The sequence below is a fragment of the Haliotis cracherodii genome, unplaced genomic scaffold (genome assembly GCF_022045235.1).
Source record: "Haliotis cracherodii isolate W230 unplaced genomic scaffold, xgHalCrac1.p SCAF_18, whole genome shotgun sequence".
In the NCBI taxonomy this organism is placed as follows: Eukaryota; Metazoa; Mollusca; class Gastropoda; order Lepetellida; family Haliotidae; genus Haliotis; species Haliotis cracherodii.
In genome coordinates, this window is record NW_027266273.1 from 6,580,895 (window position 1) to 6,608,332 (window position 27,438).

At 39.4% G+C, this 27,438-nt stretch overlaps 1 protein-coding gene across 1 annotated transcript in view; it reads right to left on the reverse strand.

Annotated features, from left to right (window-relative positions):
• Positions 1 to 27,438, reverse strand: part of LOC139465712 (uncharacterized) — a 154,746-nt gene that overhangs the window by 117,421 nt on the left and 9,887 nt on the right. The window contains exons 2-14 of the mRNA XM_071247531.1: positions 19,586 to 19,679; positions 14,060 to 14,147; positions 13,014 to 13,245; positions 11,543 to 11,686; positions 10,070 to 10,195; positions 9,268 to 9,337; positions 8,734 to 8,855; positions 6,005 to 6,121; positions 4,390 to 4,602; positions 3,206 to 3,352; positions 2,309 to 2,480; positions 1,059 to 1,337; positions 442 to 570 (exon numbers count right to left, since the gene is read on the reverse strand). Of these exons, the coding sequence (XP_071103632.1) occupies positions 442 to 570; positions 1,059 to 1,337; positions 2,309 to 2,480; positions 3,206 to 3,352; positions 4,390 to 4,602; positions 6,005 to 6,121; positions 8,734 to 8,855; positions 9,268 to 9,337; positions 10,070 to 10,195; positions 11,543 to 11,686; positions 13,014 to 13,245; positions 14,060 to 14,147; positions 19,586 to 19,679 (1,933 nt within the window). The remainder of the gene's footprint in view (positions 1 to 441; positions 571 to 1,058; positions 1,338 to 2,308; positions 2,481 to 3,205; positions 3,353 to 4,389; positions 4,603 to 6,004; positions 6,122 to 8,733; positions 8,856 to 9,267; positions 9,338 to 10,069; positions 10,196 to 11,542; positions 11,687 to 13,013; positions 13,246 to 14,059; positions 14,148 to 19,585; positions 19,680 to 27,438) is intronic.

Below are 27,438 nucleotides of genomic sequence, written 5' to 3' on the forward strand. Positions count from 1 at the left end.
TGGTGATAGAGATATGACACAGTTTAGTTATTTTAACTTCGGGCCACATTTCCTAACTTTTAGACTAAAATGTATTAAATTGCTTGAAGACAAAAATTGAAAAAACAACAACATTGTACTATCAATGTGGAAACTCCACTTAATACACTATGCATTCCCCACCTTCCAAACTGGTGATGTGTGAAAGCATTGAATAAAATGTTTTTCTATCATAAACAAAAAAAATAACGATTCTATCTTAAGAACAAAGACCATATCTCTGTGAAATCCTATCCAATAATTCTCACTGTGTATTCCCTATGATTTGTCATGTTAAGATACCCATAAAATATCAGGCTGTGTAAGTAAGTTCAGCTAACATTAGCATGGACACTTAATTGCTTACTACTTCATATTATAACACTAAAATCAACTCAAAATGATGCCATGACAAGTACTCACTCTGTGCCAGTGGCAGGATCAGGGCACTCATATCCTGCCCTACAGCTAGTGCAGGAGGTCTGATTCCCCACGGAGTACGTCCCATCGTTACACTTGGTCTCTATGTCATCTGTCGTCACTGGACACGCACTGACAGCAGGAGTACATTGGGTCACATTGCAGTCATAAAATAGGCCAAAACAAATTGCACACAAAAAATGGAAAACTAATAACTAAAACTTGAATATTTCAATTCCTGCTTCACAAGTACAAAATGGAAATATCAGTAAATTTCGGTTTTGACACCTAGTTTCAATTATCATTCAACAGATCAATCATAAGAACTTAATCTAGAAGAAATTGAAACTTTCAAAGTTATTTTCCTTGAAACTGACAATATCATTCTAAACAAAGCCATGGGAATGGTGCTTACATCCCAGTAATAATGAGAGCGAATGTTAATATTCTTATGTCAAATGTTACTTATCTGGTGAAAATGCCACAAGCGTTGCTAGGTTGCTGTCAGACCAAACCCAATCATGATGAACATTAATATTTTTCTTACAGATTATTGAAATTTTGTACTTCAGACAAGCAAAAACTTATCACTAAACATAACAAGGGGCAGCAGAACTCACAATCCAGCCTTGCACTCTGTGCACGCCGTCTGCTCGCCCTTGGAGTAGGTTCCCTTGGGGCACTCAGTGATGTCGTCTGTGTCAGTCCTGGGACAGGCGTACCCTGCAGGACACTTGGTACACTTTATGGAGCCCTCTATGGAGTACGACCCTGGCGCACAATCCTCAATGTTGGTTCCATCTGTCTTCGGACATTTTTTCCCGGCTGGACAAACAGTGCATGATGTCTGGTTCCCCTCGGAGTAGGTGCCGCTTGGGCAGTCGTGTTCGATGGCTTCACTGGAAGCAGTTTCATAACGTCTTTTCAAGACAAGAGTCAACAGAAAAAAATTCATTTTATGCTAAAACATCAAATACAATTTCAGGTTATAAATGACCCTTTACCCCATAAAGATCCAGGTTAGAATTGGTTTTCAGTAACCCATGCGACTAATGGTATCTGGTGGTCAGGTTTGGTTTGTTGTTTTACACCGCACTCAGCAATATTCCAACTATATGACGGCAGTCTGTAAATAATTGAGTCTGGAGCAGAAAATCCAGTGATTTACATCATGAACATTGATCCACGCAATTGGGATCGATGACATGCATCAACCAAGTCAGCGAGGCTGACCACCCGATCCCGTTAGTCGCCTTTTACGACAAGCATAGTCGCCTTTTACGGCAAGCATGGGTTGCTGAAGACCCCGGATCTTCACGGGTCTGGTGGTCAGACTCGCCTCCATGGTCGATATCATAGTCCCCCTTATGTTGCATATTGAACATAGGGAACTATATAATAGTATCATAATGAGACAAAGTAGACTGACTGACTGACTATGATTTTACGCCGCTATTAGAAATATTCCAGCAATATCACGGCGGGGGACACCAGAAATGGGCTTCACACATTGTACCCATGTCGGGAATCGAACCTGGGTCTTCGGCGTGACGAGTGAACGCTTTAACCACTAGGCTACCCGACCGCCCCGAGACAAAGTAGAAGATAAGCATGAGGAGGGAGATGGTTATGACACTTATTAAACTGTATTATAGTTATATGAAAACATATCAGCTTATATGGGAGGAAAGCCAGCGACATACGTCGTAGAAAATGGGCCACTTTAGGGTAACCGTTGATGGGGATGGTGCTGAAAACCCTTGGAGTGGGACAAATCTGGGACTCAAACCCATGACTAAGGGACACAACTCTTCCTTGGAACTTAAATTGTTGTGGGCCACATGGTAGAGATGAAGAGTGGTTGACTCACGTTGTGGAGGGGCAGTACTTGGACAGGGGACACTTAGTGCAGTTGACTGATCCTGCGATGGAGTAGTAACCAGCTTCACAGTCATAGTTGGCGGTCATATCTCCCAGATTTGGACATGCCTTTCCTCGCGCACACTGGGTGCAGTCTGTTGACCCGGGGTCACTGATGTATCCTGGGAACAGGAAATACAAGCATGTTTAGAATACTGAGAGGAAGGTCAAAAGTCATGCTTGATGTTGCTTGTCAAATAGTATAAGACATAATATAGAATTCTCTGCAGACTTTAAACGACATTATGCTCGTTTAAATACAGAATGCTTTCTCATATTGTTATAAGGTAAATTAATAGGTAAAGTAGTTTTCATCTCCAAAGAAACTCCCCTTTCTGTTTCCAGGAGATAATTCCATCAGTTTAAAACTTTTAGCATCTCTAGTCTCCTAATATTGTTCAGTGAGTGAGTAAATTTGGTTTTATGCCATTTTTAGCAATATTCCAGCAATATCACGGTGGGAGAGACCAGAAATGGGCTTCACACATTGTACCCATGTCAGAAATTGAACCCAGGTCCTTGGCGTGATGAGCGAATGCCTTAACCACTAGGCTACCCGACCACCCCTAATTCAGAGGTTGAAAGGAATGGAGTATTTTTAGCACATAAATGAGCAATTCTGATGAAATGCAATGTTTTTATACTTACCTGATGCTACACCCTATAGCACTGTGTAGCGTCAGGTAAGGTAAAACATGATCATTTCTGATTAAATGCAATGTTTTTATACTTACCTGATGCTACACAGTACTACAGGTGTAGCGTCAGGTAGGGTAAAACATATATAATCTACCACTCTGGCAATGTTAATAAAATAATGTCCTGGCAATGATGAAAGAGGACGTACCATCGTTACACTTGGTGGGCATGGCTGTTGTTGTGGGGCACATATAGCCCCCAGGGCACTGCTGGCAGACAGAGGATGATGCGTTCAGGTTGTACGAGCCCGGGGTGCAGGCAGTCGGTGCAGTCATCTTATCCAGGCACTCAAAGCCTGGTGAACAAACAAGACATAATACACTAAAGGGTTGCTGTAACTAATCAACAAATATCTGAATTACATTACTCCACTGTTCATATGATTTAATATATGCTTTAAATAGATTACCATCTATGGGGAATTGCAATGAATTGTACCTATGTATGTTTTCAAAAAGGATGTCACGATACAATGTTATTAAATATGTTAGCAAATCCCCAGTTTGGGAAACAACGTACATGTGTGTCTGAAATTGAATAAAATAATTATGAATACATGGGTCCATGAGTGAAACAATATGGAATTAAAATATGAATTGACACAAGTTTTTGTTTGTTTGTCTGTCTGTCTGTCTGTCTGTTGTTTAACACTGCACTCAGGGTTATTCCAGCTATGTATGACAGCAGTCTGTAAATAATCAAGTCTGCACCAGACAATCCAGTGATTGACATCATGAGCATTGATCCACATAATTGGGAAACGAAGACATGCTTCAACCAAGTCAGCGAGCCTGACCATCCAATCCCGTTACAAGCATAGTCGCCTTTTACGGCAAGCATGGGTTGCTGAAGTCCTATTCTACCCCGGATCTTCACGGGACCTTATACAAGTAAGTGTGAATCACGTATCGCATTGTCTGAGAATATTATCAATACACCAATGCATTGTTGAATCGTGAAATCCCTAGTTTTCAAAGCATCTTTTCAAAGAACTATTCACCAATACAGATATGAAAAATAAAGTAGTATCTCCATGAAATCTATTCTGTTAAACAAACATGTTATTTGGTTATGTGTTAAATTTTACCTCATTCTTAGTTTTCTGAAACACTAAACTAAAGTCACTGCCTTATGTAAAAATCTTCTCAATATTGACTGATATAGTTGAAAGAGAAAAGAATATTCCAAATTGCCAACTGCTATTTCTGTAAAATCCATGCCATTGCTGACTGTTCTACACCCAGACAGGCAGAGGGAGCATCACAGGTACCAGCAGTCAGTACTGTAGAACTATGACATTATGATGCAATGAATGATCCCTTATTTCCAAACCTGGTGGGCAGGGTGTACAGGAAGTGGCTGTTCCAAGAGAGTAAGTCCCATCAGCACAGTCGGTGGCGACACTTGTGGAGCACCACTTCCCTGCAGGACACTGGGTACAGGAGCCAGCTCCGACATCGGCGAAAAAGCCCTGCGAACATGGGATCTCACCAGACGAACCCTCGGGGCAGTAGTTGCCAGCTGTACACTGGTCGCAGGTCATGGCTGAAACAAAGTTCATTCAAATATGGATGGCACCAGACCAGGAAAAGTAAATACAACTAAAAGGCACTTTTAGCAATATTCCAGCAATAACATGGCTGGAGTCATGGGGGGGTACAAATAAGCCTACATAATGTGGGGAATCAAGCCTATTTGTGATGCATCATGATCAAAGGCTATACTTACTGTGCTCCCCAACTGTCCCTTCTGCCACAGTAACTTAACCTCAAACAAGCATGAAATACTTACATCCCCCGCCAATATGACATGTCTGGTTGTGTGCAGGCAAGAAATATTGTATGGTTTTCAAGATCTGCTCAGGAAACGAGCACTTCTGTCATTTTCAATCTTAAGTCAAAGTCGTTGACATGGAAACTCGAAAAATAAATTATTCAAAAATTACAAACTTTCAAAAGGCACCAGTTCACCACTAGACCCATCTCTGTGCCATGTTCGGTGAAGAAATATTGTATGGTTTTCAAGATCTGCTCCAGAAAGGAGCACAACTGGTTTTTTTCAGTCTAAGTCAAAGTCGTTGTCATTGAAACTCGAAAAAATAATTTTTACAAAAATCACAAACTATCAAAAGGCACCAGTTCACCACTAGACCTATCTATGTGCCAAGTTTGGTTAGATATCTCTGATGGTTTTTGAGCTCTGCTTCGGAAAAGAAACGTGAACCCATTCCACTTCTTGGCAGGAGATATCAACCATTTCAAAACAGCTAAGATATTGTGACCTCATGTGACATAAAGAAACTAATGTCATTCATGCAGACAGTTTAGAAAACACTGCATGGACATTTTATTTCAATCAACTATATTCCAGAGAGCATCTATCACTTGTATTTGACCATGATTTGACCATGTACTGGTGCCTAGCTGGTGTTCATAGGAGGACATTTAACAGTGACATCATTTGTCCTACCCACACTGGTTGATCACTTGCTTCAGACAGGTACTAGCACCTGTACCAAGATGTCATATTGAAAGAATAACGAAGATGAAATTCATGTCATCACTGGTGAGTGAGAGAGTGAGTGAGTGAGTGAGTGAGTGAGTGAGTGAGTTGGGTTTAACTCCCCTTTTCACAGTATTCCAGTTATATTGTGGCATGTCAGCTTAATGTGGGACGAAAGCCCAAAGTGATGCAGGTTTCAGACAACTACCACTTTGGTGAAACCCAGGAACACGGGAATGGTGCTGACAAACCAAGAAACATAATCGGGGCGAACCGGGATTCGAACCCACAATCATAGATTTCTGCCATGCCCCCTCATCATTGGCACTATAGCTTCCAAAATGTCACTTAAATGTAACCTCCCTCAAAATTTCCTGGAATGTCACTACCAACCCCGTTGGTATATATACCAAGTGGCTTCACATGCTACAAAGCCAATACTTACAGGCAGCAGGGCTGAAGGTTCCAGCGGCACACTTGACAGGGGTATCTGCAGCCGAGGCACACCCATACCCTGCTGGACACTGTAGGCACTGCCGGGCGCCCTCAGCGGAGTAGTGGTCTGCAACAAACCAGCAGTCACGTCATGATATACTGTAAATCTTGAAATTAACGCGAGCGTGAATTAAATGCGAAAAATGCGAGTGGTCTTTGCTTGCATTATTAAACATCGCATTTATATCAACAATAAGACATTTTGGATAGCAGAAATACCAACTTAGACACACGCTGAAAACAAACAACTATTTATTCCACATCACTGTTCATTGAGCAGCACTTGTAACAAGTATATTAACAATGTCATTCAAACACTATTTACATCCTGTGAATTGTCCTTCATTTTTGTCATCACTGATCACATCTTCAATCCAGACAGACGCCACTCACCCAACACAGTGTCTTTGTTCTTTGCGACTGCGTCAAAGGCAGACACGAGCCAGCGCACACGTATTGTTTTAGCTGAACTACTCAACTCAGCGCTAATAAGCGGTGCTATTTGGTGTGTGATTGGGTTAATGTAAGGTTGGATTAAGGTGAGGATTCTACTGTAAACCTGACAGAGGACATTTTGTTTAGATATAAATCCACTGAAGCTTGATAGGAGGGGGGGGGGGGGGGCGCACTCATATTGAGTTGCATTTTTGGCTAGGGGCCAGCGGTGGCATTCTTTTGGAGACGCATTAATTTCACGTTTTACAGTCATTGCTTGGGCAACAACAATATGCTTATGTCATCTGGTGGTGTTGCCTATTTCTGTCACAAACCATATATTTGTTAATGGAGTCAGGAGATGCTTCCATAAAATTTTGTTGTGGTGTTCATGGCTTGTCCTTAGACCCTATTCCACAACCTGAGCCTTTATATTTCCTTTTGGTCTGTGGTACTGTGATGCTTCAAAACAAAATTGTTTTGTTTTTATAACTTGCACTAATATCTGATCAATCAACTTCACACAAAAATGGTTAAAAATCAAATGTTTCAATCAAAAAGCATTTTACATCATATATGTTTATTTTAAACTTATATATCAAACATATATTTGACACTAATATTTGTAAATATTTTAATAAATCCAAAATTCAAACATAAATCTACCTAATAATCGAAACAACAATAATACAGTAGTAAAAGACCATGAGTTGTGCAACCCCCCCCCCCCCCCCAAGTAACGGTGTGCACCCATTGATACAAACACTGACCTGATTCCACCTCGTACATTAATCATGGGTGTTTGTTACATAAGTCCTGCAAACAATTACTAGATATAACTGGAAATCAATTACATTGACACCAATGTGTAACTGATACATGAATTGTTTGATCCAATCTCTCGATTAGTTGATTTATGTCAACATGCAGTGCATGCTATCTCATTGTTGTATAGCTATCAATAATATATCAATGACCTGGGACCACTGAGGAATCAATATGTCTTGTGTGTGCAGAATTTCCTGGAATATAACGGCTCTATTCAAGTCCTTTTATTTGGTTATAGACAAATGAGTTACATTGTCTTTCAAGATGTGATGGCATAAATATGACAAAGAAATGTATTTTAATATTTTATTATCTTAAATTTTCTAAAGGCCTTTTAGTTTGGGAAGGTAAACAAAGAATTTTCAAAACTGTTAAGCTACATTTTAAAATATTTTATTATCTTTGCATTTTCTAACACATCAAATATTGTGATTGGGCAAATACAAATACAGTCAAACTGTTTAATTTAATTTTTGTTCAGGACTTTTTGATCCACGGGTCTAAAATGTCACTTAAGGTATACATCAAAATTGGTAAACTGAAAAAACCCACAAAACACCATATTGGCATTGTGAGTGAGTGAGTGAGTGAGTGAGTGAGTGAGTGAGTGACTGAGTATGGTTTTACGCCGCTTTTAGCAATATTCCAGCAATATCACGGCGGGAGACACCAGAAATGGGCTTCACACATTGTACCCATGTCGGGAATCGAACCCGGGTCTTCTGTGTGACGAGTGAACGCTTTAACCACTAGGCTACCCGACCGCCCCTATTGGCATAGTGCATTAATCTCCTTTGGTTACAACTGTATTTTGCTTTGTCAGATTTTTACAAGATATTTCTTTCAGGCTAAAATAATAACCAAATTTCTACTTACCGTATATGACCGCGTATAAGCCAAATTTTGAGGACCAGAAAAAAGATTTTGTAGAAAGGGGTCGGCTTATCCACGGGATACACTTTCATGATAGTATTTTTCAGATCGTGATCTGTCAGAAACATCGCCTGAATGGCGGTCCGATAGATTACAACTTCCCAAAAGTTTGGAAGTTGCCACGACTAGAGCCATTATTGTTATAAATTATCAATAAAGTTATTATTATACACCAATGTTGTCATTATTAAAAAAATGTTATGCATGTTTCACCTTTATACATGAATAATAGCTTGTCAAATTCTCATATTTATCACATCAAAGGTTTTTGATTACTAGTCTATCATACAGATCCCTGAGCTTATATTAATTAAAACAATCACCCACATACAATTCTCATTCCCTTTTCAGCTCTATCAGCTAAGACTTGTCCCCATTCCAGCTGTGAAATTAATGAAACCTCAAGAATTCACTTAACCAAATGCATAACATTATTTCAGGGGCTATGTGAGTGACAGATTCTGCTTGACAGGACATTTGTACCTGCTTGACAGGCCTTGGGAGCTTCCGTGGTGGTGGGGCAGTAACTTCCTGCGGGGCAGCGCGTGCAGGCACCGTCGCCTTCCAGAGAGTAGTAGCCTGCGGAGCATGACACTGGCGATGACCTGCCAATAACGGTATAGTCAGTTAATGGACACTTCCTGTGCAGAAGTTATCGAAAAGCATTACAGGAGGTGATGGTGAAAATGGGATTAAACATGGTATCCAAGATTATTGCAGCGATGTGCACGGGTTTGAACTCTGGAGTCTCCTAAAGGAACATGGCCATTCAGAATATATTGGGTTATAAACAGAGCCTCCATTGTGGTCACCCAATCTCCATTTAAGTTTTTGTCTATCAAGACCTTGAACCCACAGAGTGGTCAGGGGAATAAGGCGATATATCCCACATCTCCAATGATTATACAAGCTTTTTCATACTGAACAAATAAAACGTCAACAGAGGCTTGTTATAGTGTAATGTTGGACCATACATTTTGTCTGCTTTTATTTCTTATAAATTCATAAGAAACTTACGCTGGATTTGTGCATTTCTTCCCGGCGGGACAAAGTTCACAAGTCCCTTTGTTGGAGTCAGGAACCTTATCTGAAAATGAAAATACAATATGTGCAGAAATCTGTCAGAAATATTTAACAGTTTCCATGAAACGGGTGTTGGCCATGACGGAAATTTGGGAAGACTTGTACTATTCAAAAGAAGATTTCTTTCTTTGATAAAGTAGGCTGATGTTTTCACTGTAAAAAAGCTAAGGTCCTTGACCTGTAATATTAATACCTCATACACACACACACACCCATACTATTAGCAACAAGTACTTGTCAATCAATTGTAAACAAATAATTCATCAGTGAAATGGCCTGACATTTGATATGAATTTAACATAAGGAAAGAGATGAGTGTATCAATAGTCAGTGAACACCTGACTTGTCCAGTCAAATACGTTCATACCGCCATACCACTCAGGGCCCAGTACCACACAGCAATCACAGAGCTAAGCGATGTAGGGTTAAATGGGGTTTTACATCACATTCCAAGTTTATTGCACTTGTATAGTGATGTGCATGCATGCATGTGCCTGCATGCTTATACTAGTGCTTGCAGTAAATGGCGATTATGCTTGACGTAAGCGGTGACTAACAGGATCAGGTGGTCAGGCTTGCTGACTAGGTTGATGCTAGTCATCGATCCCCAAAAGCATCATATTAGTGCTAGGACAATCATAATCACAGATTAATATTATCATAATATAGATAGTAAAAAAAGGGCTATAGATCACCAGCAGCTGAAGGTCGATCACCAAGCTAGGGTCACACTCACTTGCAACACATATTGTACAACTGGCACTGCCTTGTGGAGCTATGTACCCTGGGGCACAATCTTGGGGCACTGAGGTGGCATTGGGGCACATCTGACCTTCGGGGCATGGGGAGCATGAACTCAGACCTGGAAATAATAATAATTCAAAATTTCATGAACTTCGCCGAAGAAAAAAGAAGAAACTTTCACTTTTCTGTTGTACTTGTGATTGAAAAGCTGAGAAATAAATGACATATTATATATACACACAGGCACTGGCAATTCATTAAACAAGTATTACTTTCATGTTAAACATCTTCAAGAAATAACCTTTCCCAACATTTCCATAACGCGCAGTTGTTATAAATGATAAATATAATGAACATAGAAGAAAAATAAATACAGTAAACTACGGTTATAACGAACTCAAAGGGACCACTAATTTTAGTTTGTTGGTAAGCATATATACAGCATAACTACAGCAAATTTTAGGGACAAAAAGGTAAGTTTGTTATAAGCGTGTTCGTTATAAATGTTGTTTACATTACATGCAGTGAAACCTCTTTCTGAAACCATTGCAAATGTATCTGGTCCATAGTGGGAGACAAGAGTTGTGACAATATTGGGGAATATTTGAAATTACAAATCATTTATCACAAAATTTACACTCAGATTGAACAAATTTATCATCCCCAGCTACCTGATATGATATGCAGTCATTGATTGTGATTTTATATACAAGATGGCAATTCTCCCTGAAACTTTTACTGTGTGCAGAGGGGTTGTTATAATTCTCAAGTGAGCATTATACTCCAGAGTGAGTGAGTGAGTATGGTTTTACGCCACTTTTAGCAATATCGAGGCGGGGGACACCAGAAATGGGCTTCACACATTGTACCCATGTCGGGAATCGAACCCGGGTCTTCGGTGTGACGAGCGAACGCTTTAACCACTAGGCTACCCGACCGCCCCCATTTTATACTCCAGAAAAATAGGTGCTGCAAACAAGGACAACCTGGACCATGAGGTAAAATCAAATCATAAATAAAGTAGTCAGCAACTAGTGAGTGAGTGAGTGAGTGAGTTGGGTTTAACACTGCTTTTAACAGTATTCCAGTTACGTATATCGCGGCGTGTCAGCTTAATGTTGGAGGAAAGCCCGAAGTGATGCAGGTCTCAGATGCTTACCACTTCGATAAAACCCACAACCACGGGTAGGGTGCTGACAAACCTAAAAACATAACCGGGGCGAACCGAAATTCGAACCCACAATCATAAGTTTCTGGCATGCCCAAGGGACGCAACTCTGCACAGCGAATCGTGGCACCTCACCCTTGCCCCCAGTCAGCAATGAGTTTGGACTAAGTTTCACAGCATTTGGATTTTACAACATCATGTACCAATTCTGTTGATTATTTCCATTTTGTCTATCAAGTTATTCAACAGAAATAAGAAAATGACAGGAATATGCAACAAGATGGAAGATTGACTGACCTGCTGAGGCTGCGTACTCCCCAGGGGCACATGGATGACATGCCCCCTCACCATTTGCACTGTAAAATCCTGCCGTGCATGAAACAGGTGCCCCCCGACTGGGGCACTCCTTTCCTGCGGGGCACTTCTGACACGAAGTCTGACCTGAAACAAGACACATCCCATTTCATGAGTGACATCAGATCAAGAGCACATGATGGGATGAGAAAAACATTTTATTTCTTACTCACTCACTGTGAACAATCATGCAATTCCACTTGATAATCATTGTGAGTGAGTGAGTGAGTATGGTTTTACGCCGCTTTTAGCAATATTCCAGCAATATCACGGCGGGAGACACCAGAAATGGGCTTCACACATTGTACCCATGTCGGGAATCGAACCCGGGGCATCGGCGTGACGAGCGAACGCTTTAACCACTAGGCTACCCGACCGCCCCTGATAATCATTGTGATAATTATGGTATTACATCACTAAAAACATAATTATATGTAATATTCACATCAAATGTCTTACTTCATTACACAAACTCATGCATGTGAAACCACTTTCAAAAGTAGTTTATTCTAAATCCAACTCGGTGGAATTCTCTCCATGATGTTGAATTAAAGTCTGGTATGCAACACTGATACATGGTTCTAGCTGTGTCTCGGGGGCCCATTGAGCCAAATACTTAGGGACTTAGGGACAAAAGGTCATAAGGTGATGAAGTTTTGAAGAAGATTTTCAAATGAATGCTATGATTAATTGTTAGATTTCTTGACTTCAGAGTGCGAAGGTTCACTGTATCAACTTAAAATTAGATTAATAAAAAAACATTTGTCATGAAGTTAAACAGAAGACTATGGATTCCATAGTAGTGTTTTTTGTTTACTGCTGTTACTGAATCAAACCCAGGCCCACAAGGCTACCCTGACAACCAAGTATATATCATAACAGAGGGGAATCTAAATTCAAGGTGAGGTGAGGTGAAATAGGGTTGAACATAACGTTCAAAATTATTGCACGATATATATAGCAACGTGTATGCACATGTGTGTGGCTGCTTGTACTAGTCTAGGCTAATGCTTATTTTATAGGGCTAGCCCACTGAGATATCATGGCAGAGTTTAACATGAATACCCCACTCAGATACAGTATAATGACTCCGAGCCCACCAGTCCTTGTTGTAGCCGTTTGAAGCCGGGCATCAGACAGGGAAACAACAAGTACCATCTTTTAGCATCTTTTGGTTTAACACGGCCAGGGATCAAACCCACAACCTTCCACTTTCTGGGCAGATGCTCTATCCACTAGATCATGTAGGCGGTGAGTCTTAATTCCAACCAATGACCAGTGGAATCAGAGAAGTGAAAGTGACAGCTCAACCCAGTACTAAGTTCCTTGGCACATGTTCCCCTTTGATGCAAAATAGTCTTGTTTGGGTCATCTTTTGAATATTTCTTAAAGCTGAGTATTTTACTTGACGAACCTGTTGATGATGTATAGTCGCCATCATCACATGGAACAGGGCCCTGGTCTTTAGCAACACACTTTGATCCGATTGGACACGGTGTGCAGTCTGTGCTGCCCCCTAGTGAGTACTGTCCATTGCCGCAGTCTGCTGGGGTTGAGGTCTTGATGGTGGGGCAGGACTTTCCAGCAGGGCAGGACTTGCAGCTTGTTGAACCAGCAACGTCTGTGTACTTCCCTTGAGGACAGTCCTACATGAGGAGGGGCAGAGGGGAGGAATGTTAGAAAGCAGCATGAACATACCTGCACAGGTAAATCATGAGAAAGAGAGAAATGTTCCAATTGGATGAGGAATGATAAGCACAGGTTTGGGGGCCACTGGGCAATGCTGGAAAATTTGAAATTACATATTGAAAAATTGGTATGAAAGTTTATGGGACCTTTTCATGAGTTCATGAGTTCATGAGTGAGTGAGTGAGTGAGTGAGTGAGTGAGTGAGTTGGGTTTAACGCCGCTTTTAACAGTATTACAGTTATATCACGGCGTGTCAGCTTAAAGTGGGAGGAAAGCCCGAAGTGATGCAGGTCTCAGACGTTTACCACTTCGGTGAAACCCACAAGCTTGGGTATGGTGCTGACAAACCTAGAAACATAATCGGGGCAAACTGGGATTCAAACCCACAATCATAGGTTTCTGGCGAGCCTAAGGGATGCAACTCTACACAGCGAATCACGGCGCCTTAGACGACTGGGCCACCCGTGCACCCCCTTTTCATGTGACTGGCAAAGGTCTTTTCATGCTCATCTTAAACATGGAGGTTTTGGACTCCATCAGGAAGAGGCTAAGATGAGAAAAGAGGTTGATTTTATAAAACTAGGAGCCAGTCCATAACTGGAGATGATTTTTTACTATCCTTTTTTTTTACCTTTATCATTTATAAAACCATCTTTTGAGCCATATTAGCCTTACTTCCACATTCGGAGTGGTGTCAAAAACAAGTGTTGTATCCCAAAGAAAACAAAACCAAAAAGATGACAGAGGGATTTGTTAACTCCTCCACAGTACCTGACATTCGCTTTCTGCTGTCTTTCCTGTGCCATCGTTGAATGTTCCAGCAGGACACCCCTTGGCCGTACTACTCCCTGCTGGGCAGCTGGAAAGTGGAAGGATACCATGTAAAGGGGAAAAAAGTAGTTCTGGTCAAATGCATTGGTTTGAAGACATGCTAAGCTTGAACAGAAAGCTGGAACGCAACTTGCTTTGTGAAAAAAAGAAAGAAAGTATGACATGGCACGTGCTGTCTGAGCACATGAAAAACGAGGTAAATCGGACTTACTTGGGTTAAGTGAGGTTGGCATGATATGTCGTCATGATAGGACTTACATTCAACAATTTCGATTTTATAGCTCATCAAAATAGGACGTAGTAGAACACCTTAGTTAAGATATGCTGTCGCTATAGGACACAAAAATGCTAGCAAAATAGAGCTTGACTGAATAGTTGAAAGCAATAGATTTTGAGAATTATGTTTAGTTAATTTTGTCACATTAACATTTATTCATCCTTTTAAGAAGAGATTCACGTTTAGTTCCCCGCATTTATGATCTGAATTAATTAAATCATCAATATCAATCGAGTCACGTTTAGTTCCCTGCATACAACTATGGGGGAATTCGAATTTAGGTAATAGTTTATATTTCTCTGCGCAACATACATAGTACAGAATTTGGCTACTTGAAACGTGACAGAAAGACAACAGAAGCACTTGTTGTTCTAATGTGGCACCTAGTGAGTTCAAAGACACCTGCTATTAATTTTTAAAGAACTGACATGACCCTTTCCTAGCCTGAAGGCCAAACTGTCCAAACGTGTCGTTACAGTGATCAGTTACACAGAGTGGCCACACAAAAGGAAACGCTGCATACAGCGTGAAACTCTAATTATTCTATGGTAAATACCACTTTGGATGCTTTAGCAGCCAAAACCAAGGACATCTTAATAGAACCACAAAAAATGTTCTGATTGAAAACTGTAAAACAAGATACGATCTTTTCATCAAAGTATTAATTTTAGAGAAAAGAGCAAACAATATGGAATGACATTCTATTTTTTTCATAATAGAATCGAAGTAATGTTTGTGGAACACATATGTGTAAAATAATGTACTTCATAACCAGAGCTATATGAATCAAACATATCATGGATATGAAGTTAACGTCTTGCTACTCGCCAGTGATGTTTTGCAAATGAAATAAGAAATCTTGAGATACGCCTCTATGTCACAATATACATACTAAACTAAATATACCAAGTACCAAGACAATAAAACAAAAAGGCCAAGCCTCATTAACTGCACCAGTGACATGCTCCCGTCGCTAAACCTGCATACCATATTCGACGTAAAAAGCGTCCCCCTCTAATAAGCGCACACGGCGATATTTGCTCATATATTGGCAAGTGAACAACAATCCCAATTATCACCCCTTCCGATTGATCAATGTACACAAGACTTATTTATTCGCGTATTATATGCACTCATGTGTTATATGCACCCTTAATTATGGGCAATTAAATTCTGGAAAAATATATCTGTCGTATATAAACATTTCAGGCTGTCAGCATAAACCACAAAATTTATCTTTTGACCCGTTTTTTTCACCAAACAATATTGTAGAGCCCCAATTTTTTTATTTTGAGAGCACCCTGGGTGCTTATTACGTTGAATACGGTATACATTATGTACAGAGCCAGAAAACACCATTAAGTAAAATAAAAAAGAAAAAGACTTAGTTAACACTGAAGATTTATGGGCACATAATCACTGTTGATTTATTAGGTCTGCCACCTGGCTGGAAAGACACATACAGCGACATAATGTAGGATTGACTTGTTAAGGGATGAAGACATGCATATGTCCATTAACTAAGTGTTGACAGGCAAAATCAATATGATATGTTTTGTGATCTGAGGAGACTTGGAGGGGAGCCATTGGAAAATCTATTATCAGTTCTGAAATAACACCAAGACTGCTCCAATCGATAGGGTGAGGTGAGGCGAAATGGGGTTTAATGTTGAATTCAAATTGTAATAGTCTGGACTAATGCCGATTTTATAGAGCTAGTCCATTGAAATACCATGCTGCAGTGTAACATTAATACCCACTCAGACAGTACACAGACTCCCAGCCGACCAGTCCTTGTTTTAGCCCCTTAATGCACCAGACAGGGTAACATTACTAAAAAGTGTCATCTTTTAAAGTTTTTTGGATCGAACCGTCGACCTTCTGCTCTCCAAACAGACACTCTACTATTAAACCACGGAGGCGGTCCTGACTGGAATATGTTACTGTGGTAACATTGGAGAATCAGGTCTTAGGTTAAACCTTGATAGATTGTTCAGATAGGTTATAAGGAGGTATAAAATAGATGATACTCTAAATAGCACCGAAAACTTGATAGACCGCTCTAACAGGGTATTGGGAGATGGGTAACAGGAAGATCAGTTCTGAAGTAACAACAGTCAATACAAGTCAATACACTGCTTCCAGGATAGCAGATCTGGGTCAGCACCAATGGATTTAGTCCACCCTTGAGAATACATTTACATCACAGCATTGCACATAGCATATCTGCTAGTTCCACACGAACAGGGCTGTAACAGGTGGAGGACTGACAGGGTGTCCTGTACAATAGGCTTGAGCTTCCTCACCAGCAAACATGCCCAATCTATACCAGACAAACTCATAATGCTACTCTTTTTAACAAATTAGATATATTATCAAAGAAATTGTGATGATACACACAGACTGATTTCCAAAGTGAGAATTTCAAAGCCTTTTACATACGGTCAAGAATCTTTTGTAGTCGGTTAATGAGGAGATGTTCACCAGTAAAACGGAAGTAACAGTTTATCTCTAGCCCTCCAGCAACAGAAGAATATGGATAGGCTTACCGATGAATAAACACCAATTTGACACTGAATTGGTCCCAATAAGCGCCCACCCCTTCTGTCTTTATTTTAAGCGCCTTGGGTGCTTATTGGGTCGAATACGGTATGTCAACAATATGAAATTTGAACATGGATGCCTTTTGTATTAACATGATACAGACATTCTCCCATTCATGACTTTTCGAAGGTAAGACAAGTTGCGATGAAACAGCTGCTTCAAGCTCAGCTAAAAATGGTTGAACTTGTCCATTATAGTTGTGTCAATGTCAATGTAATGCATTGCTTAGCAATTAACTGACTTTCCAAACAGTTTGTGTTGATCAACAATATTTATGCTATTTACAATAGAGTGAGTGAGTTGGGTATGACGCTGCTTGAACAGTACTTCAGTCATATCACGGCATGTCAGCTTAGCCTGGGAGGAAACCCCGAAGTGATGCAAGTCCTAGACGTTTACCACTTTGGTGAAATCCACGAGCAAAGGTATGGTGCTGACAAACCTGGAAATAATCCAGGCAAATCGGATTTGAACCCACAACCATAGGTTTCTGGCATGTGCAAGGGACACAAGTGCACAGCGAAGACATCGTCCTGAGATGATTTGGCCACCTGTGCCCCCTATTCACAACAAATGAAGCATTCTTGGTGATCATAAATTTCTATTCCATGACCTCTGAGCTGATACCTAATTACACATATTGACAGTGCCAAGGGCTGGTAAATAAACCTCCTCTCCAGGACAATAACTCGGTATATACAGTATTCTAGTGTTACACTAATGTTTCATGGTCCAGGGGATTTATTGACCCTAGTTCTTTCCTGAACTTGGTAAATGGCAGAAGGCAGACAATCTAGAAATTGTTAAGCATGTTACGAATATATGGTCAAACTATTCAATTTGTAAAACTGATTTAAATTACAAAACATCAATAAAAGACCAGTCCTGGGTTTAAAATGTTTTATACAACAATATACAACATTAAAAACTGTGATGATATGTATTATGCCAAGCATAAATGTCTTTTGCAAAAGAAATCTGGACAAACGTGAAATGAACACACTAACATGCTTAACAACCAGTATGATTTGTGAACTAAACCTGTGGATTCAGAAACTGAATATGTTGATATATATCTCGAAATATAAGATAGCTATGTGATATGTAGCAAATGACAATGAAGAACCTGGTTTATTTCAGAATAAGTGAGTGAGTGAGTGAGTGAGTGAATATGGTTTTATGCTGCTTTTAGCAATATCACGGCAGGGAACACCAGAAATGGGCTTCACACATTGCACCCATGTCGGGAATCGGCGTGATGAGAGAACGCTTAAACTACTGCGCTACCCGACCGCTACTATCTAAAAATAAAACATTGTTCTTTCTATCATGATGTCATTACATGAGATTCGAACATGCACTCACAACCTGATGATGCCGCAGACTGATTGTGGTTATTTTTAAGAGAGAAGTGATTGATGAGTTGTTCCCCATAGACGTAGCTGGGCCAAAAAAACACAAAAAAAACCACCATGGCCAACGATTGCATTCAAAAGTGGCCGAGATATGGCAATGCGTATAAGGAGAAGAGGTACAAATAATTGCTTAAAAATTGTGAGAATATCCGTAAAATACCAAACCAAGCTCCCCCTGTTCATAACACAGACTTGTCCGACATTGCTCATGTCCGATGTATTCAGGGATTATCTAAATACGGGCAAATATTTTTAAAGCGTGTAGTTTTTACTGACATCCTAACGAGGCTGTATATAATGTTGAAATCTCACATAAGCGTGAAAAGAAATATACGACTTGTGGTAGTTGTTTATCGTACAATAAGACACTGCAGGAAGAATAAACCACTCTCATGATTTATTCTCCCTGCAGTGTCTTATTGTACGATAAACAACTCCCACTCTATTTCTGAAGTAAAAGGCAGAAAACTTTCTAAATCATAACTGCTTATTACCCAGCTCAAGGTGAAATGACAATCACTGAGTCTGAAGATGAATCAAAAGTATTCTTGTTGGCACATTTAAATTCCATAGAACAGAACTCAACATTCTTTGAGTGGCCTGAAGCACATTATAAAAAACATACATTTCTATCCTATCCTGTATCAGAATGACCCGATTCACAGCTGCCTTACACCTGTAATGCCTATTGTCCTCAGATCTTTGTTTATAGATAGCGGGAACTATGATCTGATTTTAATGAGATTGGCAATGAAACTACTTCTAATAGGTACTGATGAAAACAGGTTCATTAGTATCTCTTCTTTGTCAGCCAAGGACCTGACTGATCAGGCTACGACACCGTGATATTGCTAGAGCTGGTACATTTTGTTTGTTGTCTAATACTGCACTCAGCAATATTCCTGCTATATGATGGCAGTCTGTAAATAATCATGTCTGGACCAGACAATCCAGTGATTGATATCATGAGCATCAGTCTACACAATTGGGATACGATGATCAACCAAGTCAGCAAACCTGATCACCTGATCCCGTTAGTCGCCTCTTACGACAAGCATAGTCACCTTTTAGGCGAGCATGGGTTGCTGAAGACCTATTCTACCCGGATCTTCACAGGTGTGGAGCTGTAACACATTGTAAAAGTGTGGCAATAGAGTAAAGTGTACGTACTACGACCCCTGCGGACAGGTTACACATGTTCCCGAGTCGAAATACTGTCCTGCTGCACAGCTGGCTGCACATTCTGTCGGACAATCACATGCTCCTGAAACATACAAGACATGGTGAGAAAACAGTATTGGAGCATAACATTAACAGGTCAAGATCTAAACATGTCACTTACAATACTAATGTAGCTGACAATATTTGGATACTTCCTGGATCATGTGGATCTTCGCTTTCTTCCTCATGAAATACATCATGGGCATATACATAGGGAATAGGGCCATGGGCTTTTACATGAATTATACAGGACATTGGCTTACACATGGGAAAATGAGCCAATGGGATTACACAAGGGAAATGGACCCATGGGCTTACAAATAGGGAAATAAAATCATGGGTTTATATATGGGGAACTAGTCATGGGATTACATAGAGAAAAAGGGCCACAGGCATATACCAGGGAAGTAGTCATTAGCTTATACATGGAGGAACAGAGACATACATATGACATGGAACCATTAATCATGTTAATGGATCAACATGTTCAAAGCCAGACTCTAAAAAGATATGATCTTGCTGATCATGTTGATGCATATAAAATAAAAACTGAAACACATTGTTTCTTAACATGCTTACATGATTAAATATTAACATGCTTACATGATTAAATATATGTATTCATAAAGTACCAAACATTATCTGAACATGCAATAGACAGAGAATGTAACCATGCAGAAATGGGCAATTTGGTCACTGGTGTTACCTGCCCCTAAAATTCAGTCAAGAGTGGTTTCCTTTATGATAATACACACTGGCAAGACAATATATCAGGTTTTGTTGACTTCATGTGCAACCCTTATTCAGAATCCTGGATCTGCTTTCCCAGATTGTGTCACTGAATCACTTTCTGCTACTGACTAGTAGAATATTGAACCCAGGGCAGGATGTCCTGATGCGTAGAACATATACTAAACGCAGCATATCTTTTGGCAAGTTAAACAAGTTGTACTTAATCCATAATGTTTTATTTGTAGGACCAGACCTGATCATTCAGTGCTTGTCAATACATTTTAACACCATCTTACATCGTCCTCACGTGTCTATTACTTGTTAAACTAATGTGAGGTATTTTGTGCTGATATGTATTATACCTGATATGAGGAGATAAGTTCCTGCTCGATTTATTACAGGTTTTCTTTTCATGAAGTTCTATACTGCTCTGTAAAAACAGCGGACGTTACCATGTTGGCTCATGAGCGACTGGATTTAACAGGAAATGAGTGTCAGTGACTTCCATGACACAAATACACAGAGAGTCAATATCTTAAGTCAATATTAACTGATACACGTCAAGTGAACTTAGATCAGTTAAACCTCATTTCTTTTCACCAAACCACCAACCTGCCCACTGAGATCCCAAGCTTCAGTGATCTAACCACCAACCTTCCCCTTTCTGGGCAGATGCGCTATACACACTAGACCACTGAGATACTATGCTGCAGTTTCAGTGACCTAACCACCAACCTTTCCCTCTGAGCAGATGCGCCATACACACTAGACCGCTGAGATACCATGCTGCAGTTTCAGTGATCTAACCACCAACCTTCCTCTCTCTGGGCAGATGCGCCATACACACTAGACCACTGAGATACTATGCTGCAGTTTCAGTGATCTAACCACCAACCTTCCCCTCTCTGGGCAGATGCGCTATACACACTAGACCGCTGAGATACCATGCTGCAGTTTCAGTGACCTAACCACCAACCTTTCCCTCTGAGCAGATGAGATATACACACCCACTGAGATATCCTTCTGAAGTGTATTCATCAACCAATTCTGAATATTGAGTTTGTGTGAAACTTTTTTCTTTTTCACTGTCCTTATTAACAGGTATTAATAGGTATTAATTAACCTAATACCACAATGATGCTCCAGACTTAGGGCCAAATATCGACCTCAGAGCAGGTCTAGATAAGTCCCTGCAATCCCTGACAATACAACAGCTTCATCAAAGCAACCTGTAAAAGGTTGAATCTGAAGCAGACAAACCAGAGGTCTACAGCGGAGAAGGACTAGAGGTGTGCCTAGCTTTTTATACTGATAGTGTTGAGAAGGGTACAAAGGGCACTACTGCCTCCTAAAATGAACACCAACAGGCGCATTCAATAATATTTGTCCAGGATATTAGTCATTATCAGATAAAGGGATTTATCTAATCCTGTTCATAGGACAATATTCAACCCCAAAGTCTGCAGCAAATGTCAGTAAAACTACAACAAAAAAATCCTTAGCCTTGTAAAAATAGTCATAACTAACATGATGGCTTGGTTATGTGACTTGTACTTCACTATTAACAGGGCCAATACAGAGGATGAGACTTTAATGGTTAATAAAACATTACTGTATTGAAAGATGTTAAAATACAACAATAACATACCTATGAACTAATTATATTAGACCTTTGGAAAAATATCCCAATTTTAAACAAAATTACTATTTTTCTATTTTGCCAGCCAAGGGTCCTAAGCTGAGAATCCTAGATAACCCTGTACCAGAATAAGCACAGCAATCCTACCTGAAATTCATCTGTCAAGAAATGTGTGTACAAGATTACGTGATCAGACTAAAGGTCTAACGTATCTCACCAAGTGGTGTGAGAGCTATTTCAATATTAACTTAGATACTGAGAGCCGTCTGTCAGGAGATTTGTTACACAATCTGTCAATAATCTTACTGTCGTTGTACTTTGTGCAACCTATATTTCAAATTAAAAAATCAAAATATGACAGCTCTAAGTAAGTTCAAGCCTGAGCAGGAATTCATAAACATAGCAAGCGTACAAAGCAACTGAGAATGTGGCTGCACATGATTGTAGATTACTGGTAATTGGTGTATGTACGATGAAACACTACAGTAAACTACGGTTATAACGAACACGCTTATAACGAACTAACGGATATAACGAACTAACTTTTAGTCCCGACTATATGCTGTAGTTATGCTGTATATATGCTCATAACGATTTACGGTTATAATGAACTAAAATAAGTAGTCCCTTTGAGTTCGTTATAACCGTAGTTAACTGTATTTGTGACAACTCTTTTCATATCCTTAAACAATGTTAAACACATAACATGAAACCAGAGCTGCAGGAGAATCACAAACTATTGCCTCCAGTTTCTCACACACTGCCACAAAGATCAGGACCCCAAAATGTCACATGGCGTCAGTGTTATGACCTTATGAGTGAAGAATTCAGACAAGCATTTGAGATTTCAATATATTAAAAACAAGCTAAAGCAACCAGTTCTGAATATGCTGAATTTGGACCATTTAGCCAACACCATATTTTATATGCCCTGTCATTTCTGAACTCCATGGGGGTGGTGGTCGGGTAGCCTAGATGTTAAAGCATTTGCTAGTCATGCAGAAGATCCGGGTTCGTATCCCGACATTGTACATTGTACATTGTGTGAAGCCCATTTCTGACCCCCGCCATGATTTTGCTCGAAAAGCGGCGTAAAACCATACTCACTCACTCTGAACTCCATGGTATCTTGACCCAAAATGGATTGCCATCGAAGTGATATTTGTGTTGTGTGGGTTTTCTTTTGTACAAATAAAAATGAATCAGAATCATATTCGATTCTTGGCATCTGTCAGGTTCAAGAACGCACACATCCTTCATTTAGATCAGGCAGTCAAAGTTAAAGCCAGGTAGAAACAATTGACCACTCAGGCACAAAATTCCTTTCCCCTTTTGAACTTTCATGTTTGACAACAGAATAATATTATACACGTAGTTCACTTCAAGAAAATTAAGCTAGGATAAAGGGCTACCTTGTTTTATTTCACTAGCCAGATAGAAAGTAGCCCTGGACAACTGGGCACTTTCTGGAAAGAAAGGCTCCATCATGAATTATATATGCAAAATGTTCCATTTCTCATTGCCAGTAAAAATATTTTGCATGTCTTGTAAATAAGACGAACCAAATTATTCAGCATTAATTCGGAAAGGAAATCCCAGGAAACTTGAAAAAGAAATGTCTGGTTCCTTGGAAGTATTGTTAATTACCAAATCATCAGGTAGGTTAATAATTTACCAAGCAATTATTAACGTAGACTGTCATCATCAATAGTTTTAATCATGCTGTCAGTTTCACTTCACGCGGTGGACAAGTTGTGTCACCCTTAAATCACAACAGCATAAGGTATTCAGTGCAGAATATTGCACAATTCAGTACTCACATGCTACTGGAGCATAACTTATTACCTTCCATCAGTCTTGGATAATAAAATGTCTTTGATGGTGTAAATTGGAAGTGAACTGAATTTAAACAAATTTTGGAGAAGTAAATATTTATGGAAAGTTACTTATGCTACAGCTATTAACAGTTTTTAAATTCATATGTGGCAGTAAAGTATAATTGCTTAGGAGAGGCATGTCATTCTGATTTGAAACTTCTGACTGACCAATCACGACCAAGTATTTTGAAAACTCATGGTAGATTAAAGAATAACACATTTATTCTACTTCTAGAATCCTATTACCACGGTTCATGTTGCTAAATTACTGAATACAACAAAAAAGTCTCTTAGAAGTCAAAATAAAAAGAATATGTTCCATTATACACGACATATAGGTGCAGTGATCACATACAAGACATAAGTGTCTCATTTTCAAACTAGATTTGTGTGTTTACATTTTATGTCAAGAGTTTGTAGCGGTTTTGCAGTGTTTATGGTAGAACATGGATAAACACATGAGAGAATTATGTTCGTTAGTTTCGGACTACTTATTACAAATGGTACATGTTGGGTTGGTCATAAAATGTCAGCTCGTTTCACTATGTTCAAGTCAATTGCTAATACATTGAGGATTAACTATGTGAACAGCTTGTTCTTCATTGTTCTTACTTAGTCTCTAGGATTATTGGACTAAATATCCTCCTTGATAAGACTTGAATGACTTAATCCACAATACCTCTCCATTTAGTCATCAACAACCCTTGTGTTACACATGTTTATTACCTAGTTATGTAACCATATGGTAACAACATGGCCTTGAAACAAAATTCTCAGTTCTTCGTCACATTGTATGCTGATACCATGGCAAGGGACACAAAGAATAGGCTTTGCACATTGTGTGAAATTAAACTGAGGTCTTCAAGGTGATAAGCAAGCACTTAATCCCTCGGCCACCCAACCACACCAATAACAATACCAACAAACTTAAATACATATACTACTCAACTCTTGATAGGCACAAACAAAAATTGACGTATGAGAATCGATTTTGTGTATCATGGAAAGATCGAAATATCCCTATCATAATATATAGCATATATACTACTCAAAAGAAGTTAAAGAACACATACATCAAGGACATGATGATATGATGGTGACTCAGCTGATTGATAAGCAAGATTCTAAGCAATGTACCAAGATAGATGTAAAAATACACTGCTTCTGTCCAACCAGAATTAATATAACACATGACCAACTTATTCCTTCAAATAACATGACATTCATATTACTATAGTTAATATTTCACGGCATGACAGATTAACTATAGTAATATGAAAGAATAAGGTTTTCCTTCACATATTTTGAGCAGTATATTACAAAACACCTCAAACCGAGGTGCTAGCTCTGTTGTTGCATGTAAGATATTGAATACTGAGTTCTGGCGTTTCAACTAAATAAGCATCATAGCGTTTCTTGAATCATTCTAAAAAGCAATGGCTCCAAGATTGTTGCTGCAAAGCTACTGATGAGGAAGTCAAATGAAATCTGAATGTGGTCATCCAGGTGTGACGAGAGCATCATTCACTATTAACTATTCAGGGAGAGCTGAATCATGCTTCATGTAACACCAATGTCCACATTATTCATTGAATTTCTTCCTGGTTCGTGCATTGTCTCAGATTCATTGTGGGACTATTGCTACGTACACAGCACAGCTAGGCAGCAGACTGCAGCAAGGTTACATGTTAATTATGAAACTGTGCCAAAACACAGATCTGATTTACATACCACTACACTATGTGAAAAATATACATGGTACCACGAGGTATATCTAACCGATTGTACGTCATGTGGATACTTTACTGAGTGAGTGAGTATGATTTTACGCCACTTTTAGCAATATTCCAGCAATATCATGGTGGTGGATCCCAGAAATGGGCTTCACACATTGTACCCATGTCGGGAATCGAACCCTGGTCTTCGGCGTGACGAGCGAACGCTTTAACCCCTAGACTACCTGACTGCCCCTTGGACGCTTAACCCCTTAGCAAACACTTCTTGCATTGATTGTTTCTCATACATTTCTTTCCACGACTCCGTGAGAACAATTTCTTGACATTTTTACATTTTTTTCAACAGAAGAGTGCATGCATATGGCTTCACCATATTGTCAGCAGCAATAAAGAAATATGTCCATTTAAATTTAAAAAAAAGTCCCAGTGAGATTGGAGATTCCGAACCTTAGGAAAATCTAGACCCGCTTCATTTAGGGCTTTTGCATTACAGGAAGGGCTGGTTGGAAGGAAAAATGATATGGTTCTGGGACTGTGAGACAGACTATAAATGTCCTTCCTCTGTCTTCCTCACCATGTTAGGGAGTGCTTCGGGGATACCTTCTATTTTAGTGTGGCTGTGGGGACACTGTCCCAATTCACTATCTGGCAAAGTTAATTCCATCACATCCTTCAACATTATCAAATGAACAAACTGCATTACAGCAGATCTATATTGACCAATACCACATGAGCCCAAACATTCCAGTTATCCGTCCAAGGTAATCACATGTTAAAAAACATTATGTGTAACAGCAGCTGTCTTGCTTACACATTATGGTGTCTGCATTTCATTATGATATATCAGCTTTGAAACTCAAGTATAATTGTACATAAATATAAGACCAAACAGCTCTAAAAGAGTCACTTTAAGAAAGACATAATGTTAACATTTCAAAAGGTGTTATAAACATGACAATTAAGACTTTATTTAAAGGTTCCTCATTTGTTTCAAACTTGAGATCATCCCTCCAACATTTAGAAACAACCATACAATACAATGCAATGCATAAATACCATTACCACATATAAGTGCCAATTAAAAGTAACTTTAATATTAATTAGCACCATGTTAACATGCTTAAGAAAACAGAAGACAATTGTGATTTAGTTTGTTCCACATGAAGGACATTGGGCTCCTCTTTGTTCTGAGTAATGATGATATGATATGACTCAGCTGATCGATGAGCAAGATTCTACACAATACACAAAGACAGATGTAAAAATACACTGCCTCTGTCAAACCAGAATTAATACAACACATGAGCAACTTATTCCTTCACGTCCACTCAAGCAAATAAACAAAACAAGCACCAAGAGACAATGATGTCTACGCCACTGTGGAGAAGCATGTTGGCACCTATCAATCCTTATATGTATGTACTAGTACATGTACTGTAATTAGCCTAGTACTCCCATGAGCATGGCTATCCAAGGTGGAATTCATGGCCAGTTGTCATCTTTTGTGGTTATTCTGCGAAGAAGAACTAAACATAGGAATTCTTCCAGGCTGAACAATAACAGACAACAATAAAGTCATTGAAAATGTGTGAGGTGGTGAAGTCCAATGGGGCTTATTGTCGCATTTAAAATTATTTCACTCATAGAGCGACATACATGCATACATCTGTGATTTTGAGAGAGCTACATCATCCCTAGAACCAAGGAGTAGTTGATAAGTAGAAGTGACCATAGGTAGAAGGGTAAAGTACCCGGAACCTAAGGTTACATTAGTCTGGACTTATGACAGTTTTATAGAGCAAGCCAAACGAGAATGCA